The sequence below is a fragment of the Arvicola amphibius genome, chromosome 15, assembly GCF_903992535.2.
Source record: "Arvicola amphibius chromosome 15, mArvAmp1.2, whole genome shotgun sequence".
Lineage (NCBI taxonomy): Eukaryota > Metazoa > Chordata > Mammalia > Rodentia > Cricetidae > Arvicola > Arvicola amphibius.
Genome location: NC_052061.1, coordinates 4,864,160 through 4,888,589, shown reverse-complemented (window position 1 = coordinate 4,888,589; position 24,430 = coordinate 4,864,160). Strand labels below are relative to the sequence as shown.

The 24,430-nt window shown below is 54.3% G+C and overlaps 1 protein-coding gene across 1 annotated transcript; it reads right to left on the bottom strand.

Annotated features, from left to right (window-relative positions):
• Positions 1–5,669: 5,669 nt before the first annotated feature.
• Ccdc102a (coiled-coil domain containing 102A) lies at positions 5,670–22,007 on the bottom strand. Its single transcript, XM_038313039.1, has 9 exons — positions 21,938–22,007; positions 17,085–17,813; positions 15,450–15,676; positions 13,598–13,706; positions 11,768–11,884; positions 11,213–11,422; positions 9,491–9,661; positions 8,831–8,934; positions 5,670–6,604 (listed from the first exon to the last, which is right to left on the bottom strand). The coding sequence occupies exons 2-9, from the start codon at positions 17,664–17,666 to the stop codon at positions 6,475–6,477; spliced, it is 1,650 nt and encodes a 549-aa protein (XP_038168967.1). The 5' UTR covers positions 17,667–17,813; positions 21,938–22,007; the 3' UTR covers positions 5,670–6,474.
• Positions 22,008–24,430: the final 2,423 nt, after the last annotated feature.

The following is a 24,430-nucleotide window of genomic DNA, read 5'->3' as shown; positions in this document are numbered from 1 at the left end:
CTCGCTCACTCACTCACCCACCCATCCTGTACAGTGAGTTCAGCTGTGCTGGGTAACCTAGTGAAGCCAAGAGGAGGAACCACAAGTGAGTGAGGGACCTGGAGGGCAGCACCAGCCAGGTGACCATGTCAGCAGTCACAGAAGGTGGACCCATTTGGAAAAATGACTATCAAGGAACAGAAGGGAGGAGCCTTGGAAGACAGGAGAGGGAATCTCTGGGTGGCTGGAGGAGCCAGGGAAACACCTGTCACTCCCTTGTCCTTGGGCAGTGGCATTTGAAATGAGACTAGAAGCGTGTAAGGATGGAAAGAAGGCCCCAGGCAGAAAGAATAACGTGTCTGGTGGCCCCAAGGCAGGAAGGGGTTTGGGGTCCTACAGGAATGGAAAGGAGGCTGTAGGTGGGAACAACGAACGAACGAGAGGTTGTGGGGGGAGCAGGGAACCTGGAAAAGAACACCATGAGCATCACGGTCCTGCAGTCGAGAAGGGGTGTGTGGAACGTTCAGCTGCCCCACGAACCTCTGGGACAGCAGCGTGCGCACATCTGCTCTGGAGAGTAGCCCCAGTTCAGGCTGTGCTTCCGAGCTGCTACAACATTTGGGAGGCTGCAAAAGGCCTTGGTCTAAGTTCCTCACCTGCAAGGTGGGAGAACAACTTTGATTGTCCCCCTGGGCTGTCAGGGGTGTGGTAGCTGACCCAGGCAAACTGCTCCACCCAGCGCCTCCTCTTCTGCCCATCTTCTCTTGGCAGCCTCTTCAGTTTACCCCCCAGGGACTCTGGGATCAGATAAGCTCTGTCTGATGAAGGGTTCCCACCAGCCAAGTTCCCAAGCAGATAGCTACACCCCTAAGTTTCAGTGCCCCAGCCAGCAAAGGGGACCAGGAACAGTCAAGGCTGCTCACTGCGGTTGCTCCAATCCATCCCCTCATGGAACTAACCACCAGACACCCGAGTGACCATCAGGTTGGGAGTCTGAGATGGCGCTGAGTGGGAGAGAGTGGGAGGAACTTGGTGGGGTGGTCCTTGCCCCTGGACAAGACTCCAACCCCAATATGGACACATACATGTTCCCTTTCTGGACAACTGGCTTCCCACCCAAACAGGACAAAGGTGGAGGACTGACCCGTGTCTCTTCTTATTTCCCATAGGCGTACGTGGAAACCGAGGCTCAGAGAGGTGGTGTTTCTTGCTTAGTTAGCAGTTAGCCAATCCTCATTTACTTGGTTGCTCCTTTCCCAGTTAATAACTTTATCCGCCCCATCTGTGTGTGCGCATGCAAATGTGCATGTGTATTTGTGTGTGTGTGTGTGTGCATTCCCGTGTGTATACATGGAGACCGAAGGTCAACAACATCAGGCATCATCCAATCATTCTCCATCTTATTTTTTCAGCATCTCTCGCTGAACTAAGAGCTCACTGTGAGCAAGCTATGAGGAGTAAGGCAGGAAGCAGCCCCCTCTTGGGCTCTGCATCAGCTCCTGCCTCCGGGTTCCTGCCCTGTTTGGGTTCCTGTCCTGACTTCCTCTGGGGAGGAACAACATGGAAGTGTAAGCCCAACAAGCCCGTCCCTCCCCAGTTGCTTTGGTCCTACTGTTCCATCACAGCAACAGTCACCCTAAGACGGTCCCTTCCTTCTTTGCGGTGCTGAAGATGGGACTCAAGGTCTTGCACAAGCTGAGCAAAATTTCTACCATTGAACTCCATCTTCTTGAGATACCTGAATATAGGATCAGGGACTGTTGGAAGGAGCTATGATTCCCAGGATGGACCTGCAGGGTCAGGGATAACCTCACTGGATCTCAGCTTCTAGGTAATGAAGATCCTAGCTTGAAATTCCTAAATAAAGATGGAATGAAGCTTCGGATGAAAAAGGGCTCTGCAGAGGACCCAAATTCTGGTTGTGGCTGTGGTGGCATCCTTAGCTCGGGCCTCCCCTCCCCCATCCTTCCCTCTCTTCCCCAACAAGTTAACCAGCAACTACTCAGAATCAGGCTTCAGAATCAGTGGCTGGCCCCTCCCCTCTGTGGTCTCATTTTTTCCTCCACTTCCCAGGTAGCTAAGAAGATTAACATTCAACAGCACAGGTGGAAAGGAGGAGCATGATTCTAAAACCTCGGGCTCCTCTGCTGGGAAGACCAGGAGTCCTGCAGGCAGGACTCCTTCTTCCTTAGAGGTTGAAATCCAATCCAAGCCCTGTGGAGTAGTCTGGCATCCAGTATCCAGACTGACCTGGTCAGGGATGCTCTGGCCCACAAGGCAAGCTCAGAGACGGGCAAAGAGGGTCCCCCCCCCCCAGAAGGAGGCTTGTCTTGACTGTGGGTGAGTGCCAGGGTATGTGCTCAGGGCAAGAGTGGGTCCCCGGGTTTGTGGGTGGAAACTTGTATAGCAGAGGACAGCCGTGGCTAGTTCTTGGGTGGAGAGGGAAACCTGTATGTGGGAGCCAGAGGCTTCTGTTTAGAGCCCACCAGGCCCCTCCTTTGGGAGGATAAGGCACCACAGAGATTACCCAGTACAGCAGGGGGGGGGAGGCATGGACTGGAGGAGGGCTGGAAGGCCTTTCCAGGGAGCCCCTACTCCCCTGAGAGGCACCTGCCTGGGGCCAGGGAGGCAGCTGGCATCTCAAAACCCTGCAATTAGTAGATGAAGTCAGCAGTCTTCTGCTGATGGTGGCAGTGGGGGCCGCAGGCTGAGCTGCAGCTGGCTCCTGAGGGCTACCTCTGCCTCTAGTCCCCACCGGATGCCTTGGACAGGTTGGCTGGCGGGAATGGCTGTCAACCTCCTAAGTGGGCAAGGCACTAGGATCTTGGGTGGCTCGGCAGAGCAGTGGAGGAAGGAAGAAAGAACATGGTCTTACAGGAGGTGGGCTTGGCCAGCCCATGGTTGAGCTTCCCTTTGTACAGAGAAACTAAAGCTTATCACGGGCCGTGTCATGTAAACCTGGAGGGCTCCAGTGAGACCGGCTTTCCTGGAGAGACAAGACCCGATAAAGGCTCCTAGGGTTAATGATATTGGCTAAACAGCAAGGACAGACTCTACGGTCCCCAACCTTCAGTCCCAATGCAGAGTGAGGCGTTACACTTGGTTCCAGCCTATTGGGAACTCCAAGGCCTGGGATGAGAGGCGCTGAGTCCCTGGGCTGCCCGCTCTCTCCAAAAGTCTTGGATGCCCCCTCCCCAGACAAGTAGCTGGGGTGGGCCGGGATCTGGCTTCAGCCTTCTATTACCTGACCCTCCATTTTCCTCCACTCTTTTTATAATACCCCTCCGCCATTCAAGATAGGGTCTCACTACGTAGCTGTGGCTATCCTGGAACTCACTATGTAGACCAGGCTTGCCTTGAACTCAGAGGTCTGCCTGCCTCTACTTCTGAGTGCTGGGATTAAAGGTGAGCATCACTATACCCGTTTTACTCTAACTTTCTCTATCCCTCATTCATTCCTCCTTCCTACTATCCCAGGACACTGTGCTGCAGGCTGGTGGGGCAGGGGTAGCAGACAAACCACCATTCACACTAAGAGAGAAATGGGTAGGCTGAGGCTGAGAAGGGCTGTTGAGGGAGGGTAATCCTGGGTGGGGCCGGGGCGAGGGGAGGTGAGTGCTTCAGGAAGGCTTGGAAAGGCCAGATATGCAGAGAAGTGGGTGAAACCACAGGCTCCATGTCATGGATGGGGAGCATGGGCAGGCTCAGCATTCAGGCTGCCGGGGTCGGGATGGGGCCATGGCGACAAGGCTGTGTGGTTGTGGGATAAGTACTTGTTCCCTCCGAGAGTCTGGATCTCGGCATAAATGGGACAGCGACAGTGGTACCTGTCTCACCGGCTGGTGGGGGAACTGCTGTGAAACTTGGCCATCACCCTTCCAGTGACCCAAGCCTGTAAGTGACGCGTGTGTACTTGAAATGGCTGTACCTCACACTGACTGCCTTCCGTCTCTCCCCTGCATTTGTTCAAAAGGGATCCTGCCCCAAATGCCTCCCAAAGTAGGTAAGAGATAAGGCTGCAGGGGCTGGTGGGAACTGGGGTGCCAAATGCCTCTCATCTCCTGAGAGCAGCCTCGGCCACGTGGGAGCTGTGGCCACGTGGGAGCAGGGGCTGTGCGGTCAGAGGTGCTGGCGGCTCAGGAGAGGGAAACCCACATTTGGACGGGCAAACTTCCCAGGACTAATATTAGCAGAGCATTAAAGATTTTCCTTAAGGCACCATGTGAGCCGAAGCTAATGCTTCTGTGGGCCATGACCCCTAGGTGACTTTGACTGAAAGTAGCTGTGACCCATGGAAGCACTGTGAGAAGAGCCCAGCCCCCATCCTCCACATCCCCCAGAAGCTCGGAGGCTTCCCTTTCCCAGGCCTGATCCTCTGTCCACTGCCACTCTCCAAGCAGTCTGGTGGGAAGATAGGCACTGCGAGGAGGCCCCCGCGCCACACTATCTCTCTGGAGGTGCCAGGGAGTCTGGGGGAGCCAGGGCTCTGCTCTGTGTCTGGAAATAGCAGCTGCCAGTGGGGGCCTGGCTTCTAGCTCCTAGAGGTCAAAGGGCAGCTGTCCCAGTCTTTCCTTGGGCCCATTTCCTGTTTGAGAGAGGAAGAAGACAGATCCCTGGCAGGAGAGGGTCTTTTCCTGCTGGGCTGGATCCTGGGGACAGCTTTCCGGGGGGAGGTGGGGTGAGGTAGGGTGGGGATGGGGGTGCAGCTGCCTTTTTCTCCCTTCTTCCTTCACCTGAGAGCCCAGGAGGAGACCTGGAACTTCTGACACACCACCAACACCATCAGTTAGGCCTGGTGAGGACAAAGACTCAGGCTCTGCCTCTGACTCCCAGCTGGGGTCCCTTGGCAGCCTTATTCCCTCCTTGGTCCCCAGGCTCACAGCACCTCTGTTTCCCAGCAGTGTGGCCTCCAGGGACCTTCTTGACCAGATCACACAGAGATAAAGTGTTTACTGCAGCTCTCCACTCTGAACGGGGAACCTTTTTATGAGCTCAATTTAACTTCTCTTGGTGCTAGGCTGAGCCCTAGCCCTTTTGCATACCCCTGAGTACAGGAAGCTCACCACCTGCCCATGGGAGCGACCCTGACTTCTGCATAGCCTGCCAGGAAGGCAGGATCCCTGGATTCCCTGACTTCGGAACATTTAAGGGTCTGCGGCTGTGGCTCCAATACTGATTTCCTTCATATTCTATATAAATATTCTAATTAAGTTTGGAAATTAGATGTCAAAAATAAAATTACCGTCTGGGTGTGGTAGTACATGCCTATAACCCTAGTACTCGGAGACTGAGGAAGGGGAGCTGAGTTCAAGGACAGTCTGGGCTGCATAGTTCCTTACTAGCCAGACCCTACCTCAAATAAACAACCAAAATGGGCCTTCCTATTTCCTTTGAGGAAACCTCCCCCAATCAGCTAATCCCACAGCAACCGGCTCTTCACCCTGCTAGCAAATCCTCCTGCCCAAAGTAAACCTCCAAGAATTTTTAAAGTAGCTTTTTAGTTACAAAATTTATTATTATTAGTGTGTGTGCACCTGCAGAGGTCAGAAGACTTTTTTTTTTCTTTTGGTTTTTTGAAACAGTGTTTCTCTTTGTAGCCCCGTCTGTCCTGGAATGAGTTCTGTAGACCAGGCTGGCCTTGAACTCACAGAGCTCCGCCTGCCTCTGCCTCCCAGGTGTTGGGAGGCACCACCATCTGGCTGAGGTCAGAGGACTTTAAAGGGTTCATTCCCTCTTTCCATCTTTATGTGGGTTCTAAGGATGGAGCCCAGGGTCTCAGGCTTGCCAGCAAGTGTTTTCCCAGCGACCCACAGATCACTAAACTACAGCTGGAAACCCCGAGGCTCACAGAGGGTGCGTGATGTCCCCTAGGCTGCAATCAGTAAAGGGAAGAGCAGAGATGGAACCCGCGAGGTCATGGAACTGAGGCCCCTTCCTGTGCACATCAGACAGGCACCACACTTCCTTCTTTCCTGACACACTGGACCCCAGATTGGCCAGCCTCTCGGACACTCATTCGTTCATGCAACAATCCTGGACTCCAGTTCAGTGTTAGGGTGCAGGTGATGTGGACCCACCAGGCCTCCTGCAGTTTCAGAACTCCGTCTTGAGAGCGTGAACTCCATTTATTACAAAAGTCTGAGTTCATGGTATCTTATTATGAATAGCCCCTGCAAAGACCACCAAGCCTCCCTCAACATGTTCCATCCCTGCATGGGGTCTGAAGAACTGGGCGCTGGGCTATCCTGTGTTTATAAAATCAAATGGGTCCAAGCAACCCCAGGCACATATACAATATACATATCCAACAGGATCCCCATCAATGGGGTGTGAGTGGGTGAGATTGCAGCCTTCCTGGGAAAGGAGGAAGTGGTCCACAGCAGGGGGATGGGACCCAGGGGAGTGCAGAGAGCTTGGCCAGCTGCAGTTTGGTTTGAGTGGATGCTCAGCTGGGCACCTGTGGCATTGGGCCAGTCCTGTTCTGCCCTGGATGTTCTAGGCCACCTGGATTTGCAGGTCCTCATCCTCGTCGAGGTCACTGGCTCCATCTCCGGCTTCCTCGGTGCCAAATCGGGTACTACGGATCTTCCCAAAAAGGGGGGCATTTTGCTGCTGCCTTCGGAGCCTGAGGGGTGGGGGTGACAGGTCAGAGCAGGACTCACAGAGCATCTGTGCTGGTAGTGGCTCCACCCTTTCCAGCTACAATGCACTCAGATGGGGGGGCAATGCTATTGCCACCCCAATTTATGCACAAGGACAGAGGCACAAAGAAGTTAAATGACTTGCCTAAAGTCACTCAGACAGGAGATAGTGGGGTTGTCCTCTGAGCTGCAGTGCCAGCTCTCATGTAGACGGCAGACTTAGAGAGGTGACTGGGATAGGGGGTTGGTCCCTCATAGGGATCCAAGACACCAAGGAATAGGGTGTGGAGCGCACTACGCTCCTAGTGTCTGCTCAGCCCTAGTTCCTCACGGTATAATTTCCAAAGGCAAAATGTGCTAGACAAACTTCGTCCATACAATGAGGAGGAGGAGGTGGAGGAAACACACTGCCCCCAACAAGGCAGTTGCTCTGCGCATCTTACTGGAAGGCATGAATTATTAACGAGGCAGGGAGGGGAGAGAGTGCGGGGCCCCATTACTGCTCAGTGATTTAGTGCGCTGTCCCGGAACATTAAAGCAAGAAAAGTTACAAACTAAAATGAGGCAGCAGTCCTGGGTGGCCCTGCCCACCCCGGCAGAGGTGCTGGGGAGGCTGAGCAGAGCCAGGCTGCCCATTTTTGGGAGTTTATGGCTCCCCAGGAATGTGGCTGAGACTTCTGGAAAGGCTGTGAGTTGACCTGTTGGGGTGTGTAATGTACAGGGCTGGACCGTGTGGAGCTGGGCATACAACAAGCCCGACTCGGATCAGTGCCTGGGCCCTATATAAATTTCAGGTGTCACTCCAGGCTATGGGGAAACCGAGACTCCAGTTACGCCACATAAACGTGAGGCCTGGCTCCAAAACTTCTCCCAACCACAAGCTCTCAGCACACAGTAGCACTAGGTAGATGCTCAATAAACCCATTGCTGACCATCAGGAGATTCCACTAGGCCACCCACTATTGGGCAGTCATAGAAGGGCTTTCCTTTGTCTTCTAGTACTGAGGGGGAAGGATCGGGTCCCTTCTTTGCCTCACAGTAGGTTCTTGACACAATATCTATCTAGCCCACACATAAGTCCCCTTCCAGGAGAGGCAATGAGAGTGGCCAATCAGTGCAAAGAGCAACTCAGTATTTGTTGGTCCAGATGCTTCCCCCCAATCTTCATGCAGCCCAGGCTAACCTCCAATGCCCTATATAGCTGAGGATGACCGCCAGTGTCTCTACCTCTTGAGTACTGGCATCATACCCATGGAACCCCAGGTTAAGTTTATGTGGCGCTGGGAATCAAACCCAAGTGTAGAATATTTGCAGCAAGCTGCCGAGCTACACCGCCGCCCCGTCAGGTGCAAATGACATCACAGCCTCTGTTGGCTCAGGTGCTTTTTAAAAGAGTCAATTTTTAAAGAGTCAATAAGCCCTCTTCACTTCCACAGTGACTTGTCTCCATTTTACAGTGGGGAGAGCTGACCCACAAGGGTTCAGGGTCCTAAGATCACCCAGTGTTTCCCCTACCCAAGAATTCTGGTTGCAGGACCACAGGTAAGAAGGCAGGTATGGGTGTGGTCACACTGGCCACATGCTTTGGGGCTTCTTAGCTCTGATTCTGGAGGGCTCTGCCTGAAGTGCTTTGACACGTCCAGGTGGTCCTGGAAGTGAAGGATACGAAGGAGGCAGGATTTCGAGTGTCGGGACAGGGCATGGGGACAGGAAAGGAGACGGTGTGCCAGGTGGGTGGATCTAAGCACCTCTCCACTTCCTTCAGGGGTCGACAGTTCCTGCTATAGCTGAGGGACTTGGCCTGTCACTCTCTGCCATTCCCTGCCCTTCAACCTTTCATATTCCTGCTGACCCTGGGGTCACCCGTCCCTAAGACCCTGGCGCATGCTGCTTCCTGCCAAGGACTCCCAGCATCCCTGGCCCTGCCCAGAGCCCGGCCTCCCTCCTTGGCAGCCCTCCATGTACTCACACCACCGGCTGGCCCACCCCAAGGAGACAATTCCAGAGCCTACAGATGGGCTGTCTTCCTGCAGCCACTCCCCACTGGCTTCCTGGCCCTGGCCCTTCCTGTTCAGAGGGGACAGGATTCAGGCCCCAGGAGCTCTTCCTTCTTGGTCTTCCCCTCTGGCTCTCTTGAGAGTTCTGGCCCTCACCCCGTGCATTTAGGGTCTTCCCCGCCCCCCTCCCCCCCGCAGAGCACCCCTGCCCACCTGGACTGCAGGTGTTCCAGCTGCACCTGCAGGTTCTCGCTCTGCTCTGTCTGCTCGTCCAGGGACCGCTGCAGCTTCCGTGCCTGGTTGTGGGCCTCATCCAGCTGGGTCGAGCAGGACAGAGAACAGGAGGATCAGCTTGAACAGAGGCCGCCTGGCTGCTCCTGGCTGCTCAGTCACGTCCCCTGTTCTCTATGCCCAGTTTCCAGCTCTTGTTCCTGAGGGTCCCTAGGACCACTTCCATTCTGTTCTCCATCGCTGTCAGCCGCCAGCCTCCAAATCTACCTAGCATGCATCAATCTAACCAGCACCTACTCAACTGCCCAGCCACATAGCTGCTCCACCCCCTATTCACCTGCTTCTCATCAAATGCCTTTCATGCCCTGTCCACTCACCCAGCCAGTCATCAATCTGTTTGTATACCCATCACCCAGTAGCCACCTGTTCCTTTAGCTCATCCATCTGTCCGTCTAATCCTCCGTGCACGTGGAATCCTCCTGCCTTCCACCGAACCATCCACACCACCATTCACCTCACCTCACCCACTATCCTTCCCCTCCACCTGCTGTCACCTGCTCCCTGCCTTAGGTGCCAGCCCCTCCGTATACAGCAGCACAGGTGGGCACGTGCCCCAGTCCTCTCAGGGCTGCCGGTACTTGCCTCATCCTCAGCCTGGGCCAGCTCTTTCTTGAGTTCCTCCACCCGCAGCCGCAGCTTCTTTACCTCCGTCTCGTGCTGCTCCACACGCCGGTTGGCATGTGCCAGCTCTGCCACCTTCTCCTGGAACTGCTTTTTGAGCTTGCCATGCATATGCTTCAGGTCTGCCAGCTCCTACAGGGGTGGGAAGGCTCAGGTCACATGCTCACTCGGGGAGTTCCGGGGGTCAGTCAGGTAGTGGGGGGCCTGGCATCTCCTCTACAGGAATGTCATATTTGCTGTTGAAGGTTAAGGCTTAGTGATCAGCTGGGAGCTGGCAGTGCCATCTAGTGAGGTCAGAAGGCTGGCTGGGTGGGTGACTCAGTGGCTCCATTTGGATGTATAACTACAGTGGTGAGCCAGGAAGGTGTCCAGTGGGCTGGGGACCTTCAGGTCAGGGTCTGGGGAAGCAATGAGGTCTACAGTCTTGGTGACAAGCCTATGTTAAACTTCTAAGTCTGGGATGAGCCAGACTGTGGAGTAACTATGTGGCATGGGAAGAGAGCTGAGGTCAGAGTGGGACAGCCAGGAAGAGAGATGGCCACCCCGCTCTGGGGTGTCTCAGTTCCCATCTACAGAAGGAGGGGGTGTTCAGCCCTGTCTTTACTCTCTCCTGCACCAGCTCCAGCAGGGTCTGGTTGTCTGTCACCCCTTGCAGCCTTGGGAACTGCAGTGGCTCCCATCCTCTGTCACCACCTTCCACCTGGCAGTCACCTACCCCACTCCGCTTACTGCTCTCGCAACACAGCCTACAGTTCCTGCTTTCTCTACCTGGGCCCCCTTGTCACACCCGTCCAGTCGGGAGTCCCCATTTCTTTTGTGACTCCCCAGTTCTCGCTCTACCCTCTGGAAAGTCAGTTCACTACCAGTTACCTCCTGGAGGTCTCAGCTCAAGCTCATGGCTCCGCCCCCACCCCCGAAGTCTTTAGGACTAGGTCTAACCACGTGTGATGAGAGCAATATGTCCTTCTAAGCCATCAGATCCATGGGAACAGATAGACACATCTGTCTGTCCATTGCTGTCACTATCACACAGCGGGTGTTCAGTCTATGTAGCCACCATAATTACCAACGGCTTAATCTTATAGTAGTTGTTTAATAAATGTTTTATAGGTTGAGTATCTTTTATCTGAAGTGCCTAGGCTCAAAAATATTTCAGTTTTCATCGAATTTTCTCTGTAGGCAAGGATGACTTTGAACTTCTGATCTTCCCGCCTCTACCTCCTGGGCACTGGGACGACATCCACTACGTTACATGGTGTGATGGGACCCAGGGCTCTGTGCATGCTTGGCAAATACTCTACCAAACTTTATCTTCAACCTAGATTCCAGAATTTTTAGACTTTTGGGGTATTCACATATATATTATGAGATCTCTTGGGGATAGAACCTGGGTCTAAACATAGAATCCATTAGTTTCACGTATGTCATTAGGGCCTGATTGCAATTTTCTTTAGCGTTTTTATTGCCCTCGCATTTTGACTGAGACCTACCACCCCTAAGAGTGAAATTTTCTGCTCTTTTGAGGCATCCTGTTGATGCTCAAAGTTGGGGGTTTGGGAGCCTTTTGGATGTCTGGTTTGGGGATCAAGGAGGCTCAGTCTGTACTGCAGTTATTCGCATGCAAGACATACAGTGAGTGTTGATTAGCTGGATGGGAGCCCTGGACATCACCCCCAGCCCCACCTTGTTCTTCTCGAAGAGAGCGGCTTGGCTGGCTCTCAGGTCACAGTCCAGGGCACTGGCATTCTGCCGCCGTCTGCGGGCCAGGGCCTCCTCCAGGTCTCCGACCTGTGCACGCAGCTTCTTGTTCTCCCTCTCTAGGCCCAGCTTCTCCGTCTCCAGCCTCTCTCTGCGGCCCCACTCGGCTGCATTTTCTGCCTGAAGTCTTTCCATCTGCAACAGCAAGGGATGCAGTGAGACTCCTGGGGCCAGGGGTGGAGAGACAAGCTAGATGTACCCCCCCCCCCCCCCGTCCTGCAGCCAAAAATGGCACCAGGAAGCAGATCCAGCTGCAGCAGCTATAATTATGCCGGGTTTTTTTTTTTTCATAATGTTCAGGATGTGGGGGCGCTTCTGGGTTTTGTTTGGGAAAGGGGGTACCTCCTGCAGGCTAGGCCCCTAGAGTGGGGCTGGCCCCTCACAGCACAGCACAGGTTTCTGTTTTCCACGGATTGCTCAATAGGTCCCCTGAACCCCTGAGCCCCTGGCACTGCCCACTCCCTCCTGCCAGCCACTCACCTCACCCCTCAGCTCAGCCATCTTGCGATCCATGCTAGAGCGCGCGCCCAGCTCATCCTCTAGGTCTTCAGACATGCGGCCCAATTCATCCTGGTGTGTCTCCTTGAGGATGCTGAGCTGCAAAGACATCGCCCAGCCTGCTCATGAGGACCACCAGGATACAGCCCAGAGGCAATGCTGGATGAAGGTAAGTACCAGCCAGGGTAATGGGGTCCCCAAGGGACCTGAGCAGGCTGAATCTGGCCACTTGGTATTTCAGATGTCTGTCCCCTCCTACCTCATCACAGCCTGGCCTTTTGGTACCTGCATGTGACTTGGTCAGCTCACTGTCCATCATGGGGATCAAGAGTGAACTTTAACAAAGTTAATTCAACCCTACACACACACACACCCCAAAGCCCCTCTGAGGTTTTTCTCAGTCCCTTTAGATAGACCACCCAACCCCTGTGTTCTCACAAAGACATACAACATCATGTTCCTGTGTGCTCCTCCCATCCACCTGGCCTTGTCCCACTGCCCACGACTCAAGCCTAGGGAACTTGCTTGCCTTCCCCATGCCTCTCAACACACACTGGTGGCTCTAAACACCAGTGTGCATGTGTAGACATAAGAACCACTGTGGGCACTTCTCCAAGCTCTGCTTCCCACAAGCACACAGTGAGCCTCTAAGACAATGCTGTGGAAGGAAGCCAGGCACAAGAGGATTTCTCTGCTCGACTGTACATTGGTGCTCCATTTGTGTCCTTCTGCAACTATACTTGGTAATCTGAATAGTGTGGGGGCCAGGTTCCTGGACCCCAAAAGAAGAAGAGAGAGTCAAGTAGGCAGGGAGGGGCCTGGGACTCTTTTAGGAGCTTGAAGAGATTCCCAGGGAAGACCAGGTCTGGACAATTTTCCTATGCAAGTCTCTGCTCTTTGACCTCTGTGATCCCAGAGGATCCGGCAAGGCTTTCCCAGGATGGCTGCGCCCCCTGGTGGCCATACCCAATCTGTACAAGGGGCAGAAGTGGCAGCCAGCTTCCCAAACTCAAGAGCCTCACTGCTAAGATAGGAACGTGAGGACACAGCTCCTTTGACCGCAAGGAGCTTCAGTTTCACTTGAAATACATTCATTTGACATACATACATCTGATACCTCCATTCTGGCCACAAACCCTCTGAAATCCGACCTCTGACACAATTCTCCAGCCACATGAGCCTTCTCTGTGTCCAGCAGATACACTGGTGTCTGCCCATTTCAGGACTGCCGCAGTGAGTACCCAGATCCCCTATCTTCTCACAATGACTTTATCAAGCCCCTTTAGGTCTTGGTCTCACTCCAAACAGCATCTTGTAGGGAGTGGAGCAAGGATGTTGAGACAGGGGCTCACTCTGTCTCAAACTGGCCTTGAACTCAAGGCAATCCTCCTGTCTCAGTGTCCCACATGCTAGGATTACAGGTGTGACCTGCCACTCCTGGCTCGGACGTCATCTTATAGAGACCCTCCTCGGCCTATTGACGCCATCTCCTTCATGCTGTTCCCCCCCACACACACACCCAAGACAGGGTTTCTCTGTGTAGCCCTGACTGTCCTGGAACTCAGAGATCCTCCTGCTTCTGCGTTCAAGTGCTGGCATTAAAGGCACACACCACCACTGCCTGGCTCTTCATGCTGTTTTGGTGCCTTCTCAACACACAGACCTTAGCTGCTAGGCTACCAGCATCTCCCTGCCTGCGCTGGTGCTGGTACTCAGAACCATGGACAAGTGAAGGGATTCCACCCTAACCTGTCCCCAAGACTGGAACTCCCCAGCATGCGGATGCCACCACCAGGAGCCCCCCAGCCTTACTTGCTTGAGCATCTCCTGCTTGGTCTTGCTTAGCTCCTCGTATTTGATCTTCCACTGGCTAAGCTCCCCCTCTAGCTTCTCGATGCTCCTGCTCAGGGCCAGTTTGTCCCTGGGGAGGGGAACAGGCAAGCACACGGACTTTATTAGACTCCTTTTGTTTTTACTTCATATTTCAGGGGCTGTATTAGCTTGATTTTGCTGTTGTTATTTAAATGGTAGACTGTATTCTCCCACATTCTGCGGCTAGAAGTCCAAGATGAGGTGGGCACGGGAGGCAGTTGGGAAGACGCCGCCATTTCGTCTTCTCCCCAGCTTCTGCCGGTTACTGGTCCCTTTGGCTTTCCTTAGCCAAAGATGCAATGATACCCACAGAGGCATCATTCTGACTATCATCACAGGGCATGCTTTCTTCCTTCCTCCCCTCCTTCCCCCGACCCATGGAACCCCAGGCTTTATACACGCCTGGTGAGCACTCTACCACTGAGCTGGTCCCCTCTTCCCAAGCCCTTATTTTGATTTTTTCAAAAGTAAAATCATATGTGTGAACCAAGTATATAATCTATACGCTTATTTCCTGGTCACCAGGGCTGCAGAATATTCATGAGCATCAGATCATACCCTCTGGATGCTGTCATCCAAGTTACTGATGAGCTACACATTCTAAATCCACTGGTCAGCTAAGTGCTCAGCCCATCCACCCACTCTCCTACTCCACAGTCTCTCTTCCTTCTCTCTGCAGATGTCTCCCTTTCCTCTCCCCCCACCCCTTCCTCTAGCCGGCCTCGGAACCTGACCGAGCCAGGACTCCATGTCATAACCTACTCCTTGCCCATCTACTTCTGATTCTCAGATTCCTGGCTTTCAAGGTCACTTGTTCATTGAGGACCCCTGCCTTCCAGACCCATCCACCCACTCACAAATTGCTACCTTCCTGTGCCAAACACAACTCCTCTAAAACCAGACTTTCCAACTTCCTTTCCCATTCCCGCTTTCCTTGAGCCTGCTACCCTCTGTCACCAGAAGTTTGGGGTCACCAGAGACTGCACAGCAAGCTCAAGGTCATCTGGGGTTCATGTACTGAGGCTCTACTTTATAAAAAAAGGATAAGGGATGGAGAGATGGCTTAGAGGTAAAAGTACTTGCTCTTATGGAGGACCCAGGTTTGGTTCCCAGCATCCAAAATGGTAGTTTACAACCATGTATAATTCCAGTTCCAGGGGGATCCAATACCCTGTTCTGGTACCCATGGGCACCAGACAGTCACATGGTACACATATATACAAATCACTCACACACATAATTTGTTTTTTGAGATAGGATTTCTCTGTGTAACTGCCCTGGCTATCCTAGAACTCACTCTGTAGACAACTCACTCTGGTCGCCAACTCACAGAGAACTCCCTGCCTCTGTCTCTCTGGTGTTGGTATTAAAGGTGTGTGCCGCCACCACCATCCAGCAAAGAAGGCACACATGAAATAAATTTTTTAAAAATCTTGATTAAAAAAATGAAAAAGACACAGTAGTAGTGGATTCACTCACTACTCTAAAATCTTAGATTGTGGGGCTGGAGATTTAGCTCAATGGTAGAGTGCTTGCCTCGCAAGTCCAAAGCTTTCTGGCTGGGTTCTTTCTTCATCTGGCAGGGGCTGGGGAGGGGGCTGGGGCAGGGATTGGGCAGGGGTGGGGAGGGGGGGGATGACAAAAAGACCAAACAAAACAATAACAAAAACAAAAACCCCCCAAACCATCCCAAGGTAACTAAAATCCAAACTTTTGCCTCAGTAGATTTCATGTAATGGCCTGGGATCCCAGGGTGCCCAGCCCCAGGTCCGACCTTCCCCTCAGGACTCACTCTCGTTCCTTGAGCAGCACCTTCTGAGATTCATCCAGCCGCAGCCGCAGGGCAGTGAGCTTGGAGGCATCCTCCTCTGTACTGGCTGTGTCCTCCCAGGGCAGGCGGTTGCGATCCTGGCGGCCTGAGCTAGCCCGAGAGCCCCCAGCCGCCACACTGCAGGTATCCCAGCAGCCCTCAGGCTCCTCTGCTCTGCTCTTCAGCAGGCTCTCTACCAGGTCCAGCTCCTGTGGGGACCAAGGTAGGGACTGCACCTGGCCCAGGGCTTCACCCTGGCCACCATCCTCACGGCCATCTCTGGCCCTGCTCTGGAATAAGTGACCTGGGGCAGGTGACACAGGACCTCTGGGCCCTGGTTTCTTTTGTTGCTTACTTCATTCTCTTTCTCTGGGCCTCTTCCTTCACATCTTGGAAGTACACTGCCAGCCCCCAGAGCTTCCTATATCCTGGGAGGGCTCCCTGTCACCCCAAGTATGCAATCATTGGGTGAACTAGTTGGAAAAGATGCTGAAGTAGGGATTTCTACTACGGCTTAGGATTCCAATTCAGGGGCAAACATGGTCACAGGGAGATTGGTGGCTCCGAGGACTTTTGAAGGACTGACCTCCCACCCTACTGACCTCAGGTGGTCCTGGCGGGGCACTCTGGTTGCCACTTGGGACAGATGGAAACACCAGAAAGGAGGATCACAGGATAGAATGACTGGGCTGGTGTGCAAACACACACTGCAGATTTGAGGGTCCCTAAACTGTCCCTAGAGACTCCGGGGCTGTGAGGACAACCAATCCAAAAGAGGGCAAGAAGAGGATGAGGTCCTGGCAGCTAGGTTAGAGAATGTCTTCAAATACCAGGCCACACAGAGAGGGCTAGGCCAGAGTGGAGGGTGTCAGCTAAGAGTCTCATTGATAGGATCCGGTCTCCCAGGGACCAAAGCCCAGACTTTGCCTGTATGGCCTGCCCTGGTACCATTATCCTGTCCCAGCCATACTACATGTTACCACTCACTATCAGGAGCAAACCCAGCAGCTGGAGAAGCATCACAGACCTTGCTTGGTTCTGCATCTTCCTGTCTCAGGGACTGCTATAGGGACTAAGGAGATAATGCATCTACAGGCACGAGGTTAAGGGTATAGATACCACTACTCCCCAGGCTCAGCAGGCCTCCAACCTCCCAGCTTTAGCAATGACCCAACTACCTACTATGGAGTCTGGCACTTTCCACAGCTGATCTGAATGCCTCCTATCAGTCTGGGCTTAACTAACTTCTTTGGGGAAAGCTTTTCTGACGCCCCTCCCAAAGGCCTGGCTCAGGACCAGAGAGCCAGCTCTACCACTAATCTAAGCCAAGTCCATGGATATCTCCTGTGCTTGGTGTGGAAGATTCTTTGATTTTGATGACATCTAAGGTATGTGGGGGTGGGAGGGGCGAGGGGTGGGCAGACCGCCAGAACTTGGAGCTCTCCAATGCAAGATGATTTTTACCTGCCCTCTCCACTACCACCACGTGGGGCTGAAAGACTCCCCACTGGAAACCAGAGCCTTTCTAGTTCTTTTTCATTGCTCCCTCCCACCTGTGCCCCTGTGCAAGGCTGGCCCAAATGCCAGCCTTCTTCTAAGCCGTGTAGTTGGGCGCACCTGGCTACCAGGCGGCCTCTCCGCCCCGATGTCGCGCACAGGTTCATTCTCGCGCTCAGGCTCCGGGCCATCGTGTGTCTTGTCCACTGTGCCACGCGCTCCCCGCAGCCGGGCCAGCTCGCGGCCGCGCGCCTCGCACTCGCCCTGAGCCTCCTGGCGCTCGCGGCGCGCGCCCGCCAACTCCTTGGTGAGCGTGTCCAGGCGCTGGCGCAGCTGGCGCACCTCCTCGCGCGCACGGTTGCGCTCGGCGCGCACCTTGCTCCACTTCTCGCGCCAGTTCGCCGTGCAGTCGGACCACCAGCGCATCGTTTTCTCCATTTGCGCGGCTCGTGCGCGCGCCTCCTCCAGCTCCCGCAGCCGCAGCTCCTCGCGGCTCTCCCAGTCGCCGTCGGCCAGCAAGGCGGGCGCGGGCAGGGGTAGCGCGGGTGGCGGCCCCGGTGATGGCGTGCCGCTGGGCGGCGTGGGTGGCAGCGAGTCGGCAGGGCCCATGCGATCCGGGGAAGGGCTGCCCAGGATCGTAAGCAGGCTGCTCTTGGACAGCTGCGGGGATTCCGCCAGTCGCGGGCTCGGGCCGTGGCTCATAGTGAGGCTGGGCGGGCCTTGGGTGCGAACTCGTCAAGGACGATGCGGGACAAGAGACCTACATGATACCACTGTGTGTGATGGACGCCGCGACTCAGCCGCGACCCACTGCTCCCTAGGATAGCCGTCTCGGACGCCTTTTCAGACCTGAGAGAGAACACAACCATTATTGGGCTGTGACCCCCACCGACAGTCACCCAATCAGCCAGCTCTGTGCAGGCTCAGGAAGAAGTGGGCAGTACCGGCAGAAGCAGGAGGAGGGAGGTGTGTTCCAGGGCGGCCCCAAGGAGGCCACCCTTCAGCTACTTTCTCCCTGGCTCCCAGTTCCCCTCATCCCTTCAAGGCGGTTGATCCGAACCCTTGATTTGTTGTCTGAGCTTCATGTAAGCCACAGGGCCTTTCTGGGCTTCCACTTCTCCTCTATGGGGGCAGGGTGCAGGGTAAGGAAACCCAGGATACTTTCATCAGAGTGCGCTTCTGGTTCACCTGGAGCCTTGCTCAACAATTAGCAGTTCTATGGCCTGGGGTGTTTGGCAGGTATACAGCAGAGCCTACATTTCAGGAATCCATGTTTGGGGCTTGTGAATATTCAAGTAATCTCTGGGCAGGTCCAAGTCTCTGTCTCCCCAGCTTCTCCATGGGACGCCATTAGCAAGCCCTCTCCTACTGAGTTATGGCCCCAAGCCCGTGTCACCCTCATTCCTTAAGGTTCCATACACATCTCAACCCCAAAGGCACTGTATGGACAGTCACCAGGCAACCACAAGGACCCAGGCTCTAGTTCCTGACAGGCTGTGTACCCTTCCTTTCTGACTCAGTGTCTCGGCCTGTGTGATGAGTTGGTAGCTTTGGCGCCCACAAGCATCTAGACGTTTCTGCACACAGACACATCTGTGAACATACGAGCAACCCCAGCCACACAAAACAGGGATAAGTAACACATACAGTCAGAGGTGGACCTACAGGCACACAGCTATACGCATACAGATACACATGTATACATACACCAGCATGCTAATGGACCCCCAAAAATACACTCTGAAGAGAACTCTGAACACACACACACTCCTTCCCCATTTTCCTGGCCCAGTTCCACTAGAACAGCCCTAAGAGAAACAATACGAGCATCTGCAGGGGAGAGGAGAGGAGGGAGTTGGCAGGAAGCCCAAGCACAGTGTTGAAGGTCGGTCTTCCCACAGCCCTACAGCAGAAGTGTGGCAGTGGGGGCTGCCGCCACATCCACGGCCTAGAAGCTGCCAGGCCTGGCATAGGGCTCTGCTTGGCTGAGAGAGGACTCCAACTGGCTCCTTCCAGAAATTCTAAGCCCCTGGCACAGGAGCAGGGCAGACATCATCCAGGCCCCTAATGGCTTCCAGGCTGGGGCCTCCAAAGTCAGCCCTCTGGGGTGCACAGTGGGGCAGGGAGGCTGTGAACGCCTTCTGCCTTTCAACCTCAGGCCCAGAACAGGTATGCACATGCATGGGGGAAGAGGTGGAGCACACCTACCCCACCCCCACAAGCACACCTGTGCAGACCCCTGTGCAGCTGGCCTCTGCCTAGCAACGCTTCCCCACCCCCTACTCATATAACAGCCTTGGAAACACTCAAGGAGCTGTGGAAACCCAGGTACACAGAGGCCCTGCTCATGCCTCATGCTATAGATAGGCAGGCAGGGCCCAGCTGCCTGTCACTTGCCCCTCCCTCCCCAGGGTCAGTGCCTTGTTCCTGTGGTGACATTAAGGGGGGTTGGGCTCCTGATTACCTTCACTCCGAGGAGCAGCTCAGGGTGGGGGCAGCCCCCACATGCTCAGAGAGTGCCTGTCTACATCCCTTCCAAAGCCAGCCAGCCCACGCTTCCAACTCGGGTGCCACTAGGAAATGTCCTGATATGCCCTGTCCCATCCCGCGGCCATACCTGGCCAAAGACCCCTTCTAGCACTGCCTGCCACTCCGTAGGGACATCCGTGCCACTTACAACTTGGTACTTGCCTCAAGTACTTGCTAGTGGGATGGAAGATGTGGAGCTGTATTATACGGCCTTGCATCTGAGCCGAGCAGCAGAGCTGAGCAGGTTCCGGAGCTCCTGAACCTCAGCCAGAACTCAGTCCCTGCCTGCTCCAGGAAGCAAGCACACTTTGACTGGACACTCATTGCAGGCCACAGGTTCAGCGCTCTCCATAGAGAGTGGCCACTGTCTTCTTTTCGTTCACAGACTCATTGGGAACCTCTCTCCCTCTTCTTGTCTACATCTGCAAACTCCCGCATATCCCTCAGGACCCATCTGCATCACTGCCTCGTCTTTCCTAATCTCTGGGTATTTCATGCCAGTTTTCCTGAACCCCAACTGCCTTGTTTTGGGGAATGAACATACTGTGATGCTCTCAAAGGCTTCTTGGTCTTGTTGGCTATCTGAACAGAGCTGAGGAACAGGAAAGGATGCTATGTGAATGTTTCCTGAGCTCAGGGAAGACGGACAAAGTTCCTATTAAGGGTTCAGACAGTTTGGGAAAGTTGTATCATCCCATAAATCAGAAGTCAGTTTTCGGCCCAGTGCTAGTATGAGTAGGTGCTAAGCCCATCTGTGGTCAAGGTCAGAGTCACACATCTGAGCTCTTGCCCAAGGAAGTCTCTTTGATTGGGGGGAGCAGGGAGATACTCAACTTTGTATTCCGTCCTCAGTGTTTGGTTGGTTCTCTCAGTATCCGTGGAGAAGAATGAGCATCATTAAGACCTGGACGGGGGCCAGTTGAGGGACTGGGGTACCCGGGGACCTCTCCACAAATCAGACTCCTCCCACGTCCTCTTAGAATCTTTCAGGTGGACTCTGGGCTAAGCCCAGGGCCACAGGCCTAGCTGTGGGTAGGGATTAGAGCCCAGTAGGAAACCACAGGGGGACTGCCTGATTGGATAAGTGCAGGGCCCAAGGCTGGTCAGCCCGCAGAGTGTGGGATATTGAGAGAGCCGGGCATACAGTTGCTGGACCTCCAGGAGAGAAACGGAGGAGTGGGATAGAGGGAGGAGAGCTAGGTCTCCATGCTGGAACAGAGCCCAGGTAGCCCAATATTGAACTAAAGAGTCACAAAAAATATCCTAAGTCACAGATTCCAACATTTCCCTTACAGCAGGGTCAACCGAGGCCTAGATGAACAGTTACTTGCCTGCCACAGCACAGCATGCTAGTAGTAAACGGAGCGGGAAAAGTGGAATTGGATGCCTCTGAGGCTGGGTCATGACTACCCGAGGAGCACCACCTCCCTGGGAGCATCTACTGGGGGGATCTTCAGACATGAGGCCCACCAAACAAATGCAGCTTGGATAAGGGAAAGGGAAAGTCTTCGTGGGCACTGACTCCAGTCCCAGGGACTCAGCAACTCTTGGGATGGCGCAGTCGTGTACAAGAGACGTTAATCCTAGCTTCGATATCGATATGCCCTGTGGAATGTGCAGGTCCCTGGTCTCTGGGCCTGTTTCCTTATGTATAGAATCGAGAGGCACCAACATGATTCTTAAGACCTTCAGCAGGTATGCAGACTCCGCGCTAATAAGAACCAATCCAACTCCCACAAAAGCTTAGGGAGCAGGCCGAATAAGGGACATATCTCACTTACACAGACTGGAGCCGCGGGATGGGGAAGAGGCATGCAGACTTCACCCCCTGGCAGTGGGCTGCTGAGGCCCCTCCCTTCTCTTAGCACCGAGCCCTTGCTCCACCTGTCCCCATTACTTCCCAAAGTTAAGTTTTCTGCTTCCCAGGGCCCAGTGTAGCCTCAGTCCCTACTAGGTCGCCCCTTCCCGGGCCACTAGCCCCGCTCCCCCTAGCGGCTGGCGGGGGTGCGGGGGTCCGGTCCTGCAAGGGAGGTCCCGCCCACCCCACGGCGCGGCTTCCATTGGCAGTGCCGAGGGTCTGGGAGTGAAACCGGGCTCTGATTGGCCAGTGCCACCCGTCCGTCTGGCACTCGCCATGGTGACCACGTTGGGTCCCCCGGGAGAGTTCCACATTCCGCCCCCGCCCGCCGCCCCTCCCGGCCCAGCGGGCATTCCACGGGCGCCCCTTCCCCCACTGTCCGGCCGCAGGACCCGGTCCCCGCCGGGGCGGGGGAGGGTTGGGGGACCCGAAGAGGGGACTAAAAAGTTGGGCTCAGAGTTTGGGGTTCGTCGGGCCCCGCCCCGGCTCCTGTCCCGGCAGCAGAGCTCGTCCCGCGCGTGAGAGGCTCCGGGCCGCAGCAAATCCCCAGCCGCCGTGACCCTCCCACCCCGCGATCCCCTCTCACCTCGGGTCCCGGACGTCCGAGATGCAGCGCAGGGTGGAGAGGGCGCGGGGCTGGCTGCAGCGGCCGTCGGGAGGCCGGGGGAGGGCCGCCGAGTCTCCTCCTCCCGCCGGGGGAGGGGAAGGGGAGCGGGCGGGGGCCCTGTGTGGGGCGCGGCCTGCGGCGGGCTGGGGCCAAGCCGCGGGACCCCCGCTGGCTCACCCAAGCGTGGGATCTCCCACGCATCTTCCACGACCTCGGCTTTCCCGCCAACCAGGGACAGGAGTGGGCACCACGGGCCCACGTGGAGCGTCACCAAGTCCTCACTTTGGTTAATTGCATTCTTCTCAGTGCCAGCGTTGTCATCGACTGGACCTGGACCAAAGAGTCCATGTCCTCCACCGGCCTCAATTTCCCTTATTTGTACAACCAAAGTGACCTCAGGCCTATAACGGGGCGTGATGGGGACCTACCCACACTGTGGAGTTTTTTCCCCTCTGGTGTGTGATGGTGCTTGGCAGAGCCCTCCAACCCCCTGTGCACAGCCCTTGGGGTCGAGGTGGGGCTACCTCTCTCCTGGGGGTAGAGTGTAGCCTTGTCAAGGGGAAAGGAAGATCAGGCTAGCCAGGTATGGTGGTACACACCTTTAATCCCAACACTTGGGACCTTTAATCCCAGCATCTGTGAGTTCGAGGCCAGCCTGTGCTACCTACATAGTGAGTTTCAAGACAGCCAGGGCTATTGTGGAGAAACCCTATCTTACAAAACAGACAAGGGCTGCCTCGGAAACAAGGATCACTTTGAATCTCTTCCCCGGCTAAGAGCACCGTGTGGGTATCTGGTGCCCTCGGATAGTTGTGAGTCACCAGGAGGGTGCTGGGAACCAAACTGGGGCCCTCTGAAACAGCACTTTGTGCTCCTAACCTCCAAGCCACCTCTTCAGCATCTTCTGAGAGCTTAGTACTTGTTTTGAAGGCAGTCACTTCCCCCATAGACCGCTCTGTGGTCTTCTGCTCCCTTTTCTGCCTCGCCTCCACCGACTTCGTGAAATCCCACAGATTTTGCAAATTCTGTAGTTTCACTTGCCGTGTGTGGCGGACGCTCGACAGCCTTCTCTGACTCCACAGTGCCCACTATTGAGATTCAGTCGCGTTCTACTAAATGTCCTTCCAGATAGAGTTGATGGCATGTGCCTGTGATCCCAGCATTTGGGAGGCCAAGGCAGGAGGACCAGGAATTCAAGGTCGTCATTAGCTGTGTATCAAGACTAAGGCCAAAATGATCTACAGGAGCCTGTTTCCTGCCCTCGGGGGGAATAGGCAGTAGAACCAAAGGCTCCAAGCCAGCCTGGGCTATATAACCTTTGGAAAAACTGTCCTTTTAAGATGTTTAATGATATTCCACTGTGTATAGGCAGTTTTTCTACCCATTCACCTGTGGATGGGCAGGGTCTCCCGCTGCCTACTGACTGCTGTTAATACCGCCAGTGCACACGGGTGAACAAACAATCTTTTTGGACAAAGAGAATGTTTCTAGCTAAATTTTATTTATTTCGTTTTGTTGAGATAGGGTCTTACTATGTAACCCTTGGCTGTCCTGAAACTTACTATGTAGACTGGGCTGGTCTTGAACTCAGAGACTTGCCTGCTTCTGCCTCCTGAGTGTTGGGATTAAAAGCATATGCCACCACACACAGCTTTCTAGCTAAAATTTAAGAGTATTATTTTGTTTGAATGCTATTCATTTTTATGATTTTCTTTTATTTATAGCAACTTATACATGGATCTTTTATTTACTCTAATAATATGAAGCATTCCCTTAAAATATACTTACATTCTAAAAAGTAAAACGACTCGAAAAATGTCAACATGGGGGGCTGGAGAGATGGCTCAGCGGTTAAGATCATTGCCTGCTCTTCCAAAGGTCCTGAGTTCAATTCCCAGCAATCACATGGTGGCTCACAACCATCTGTAATAAGTTCTGTTGCCCTCTTCTGGCCTTTAGGCATACATACAGACAGAATAATAAATAAATAAATATTTAAAAAATGTTAACGTGTTGATGGCTAGGGGTGTGTTTCAGTGTGCAGATACTGGCCCTGTGTGCACAGGGCCCTGAGATTGAGGCCAAGCGCCACAAAAGACAATAACAAGGCAAAAAAAACCCCAAATCCATAAAGGGTAAATGCTTAACTAAGTCACCCAGTGGGAATGTGGCCAAGGAGATGAGACACAGTTGTAGCAGGGTTCCTGCAAAACCTTTGATGGCATCTAGGCGGGCGGGGGTGGGGGAGCGGTGCCCCTTTTCCCTCTGAGCCCAGTGCACCCACTGTGAGCTGTGCTGAGTCAACACTCGAAGGAGCTGGTTTGGGTGGCAGAGAGGAGGGACACTGTGCTGGGACCTCCCTGCTTTCTCCCTTTGGCTGGATCTCTATCCTCCCCTCCATCCCCAGGAGTAGAAGGGCATGTTGTTGGGTCATGGTTTCCCCAGGGATTTGGATAGACTGGGCAAGGGCCA

What these genes read in the sequence shown, in the direction of transcription:
- Ccdc102a (XM_038313039.1), bottom strand. Translation starts at nt 17,666, where the DNA reads ATGAGCCACGGCCCGAGCCCGCGACTGGCGGAATCCCCGCAGCTGTCC. An exon ending in GTGCTGCTCAAGGAACGAGA is followed by an intron (nt 13,707 to 15,449) that starts GTGAGTCCTGAG and finishes TCCCCTCCCCAG; the next exon opens with GGACAAACTGGCCCTGAGCA. An exon ending in CTCTCTTCGAGAAGAACAAG is followed by an intron (nt 9,662 to 11,212) that starts GTGGGGCTGGGG and finishes CCACCCCTGTAG; the next exon opens with GAGCTGGCAGACCTGAAGCA.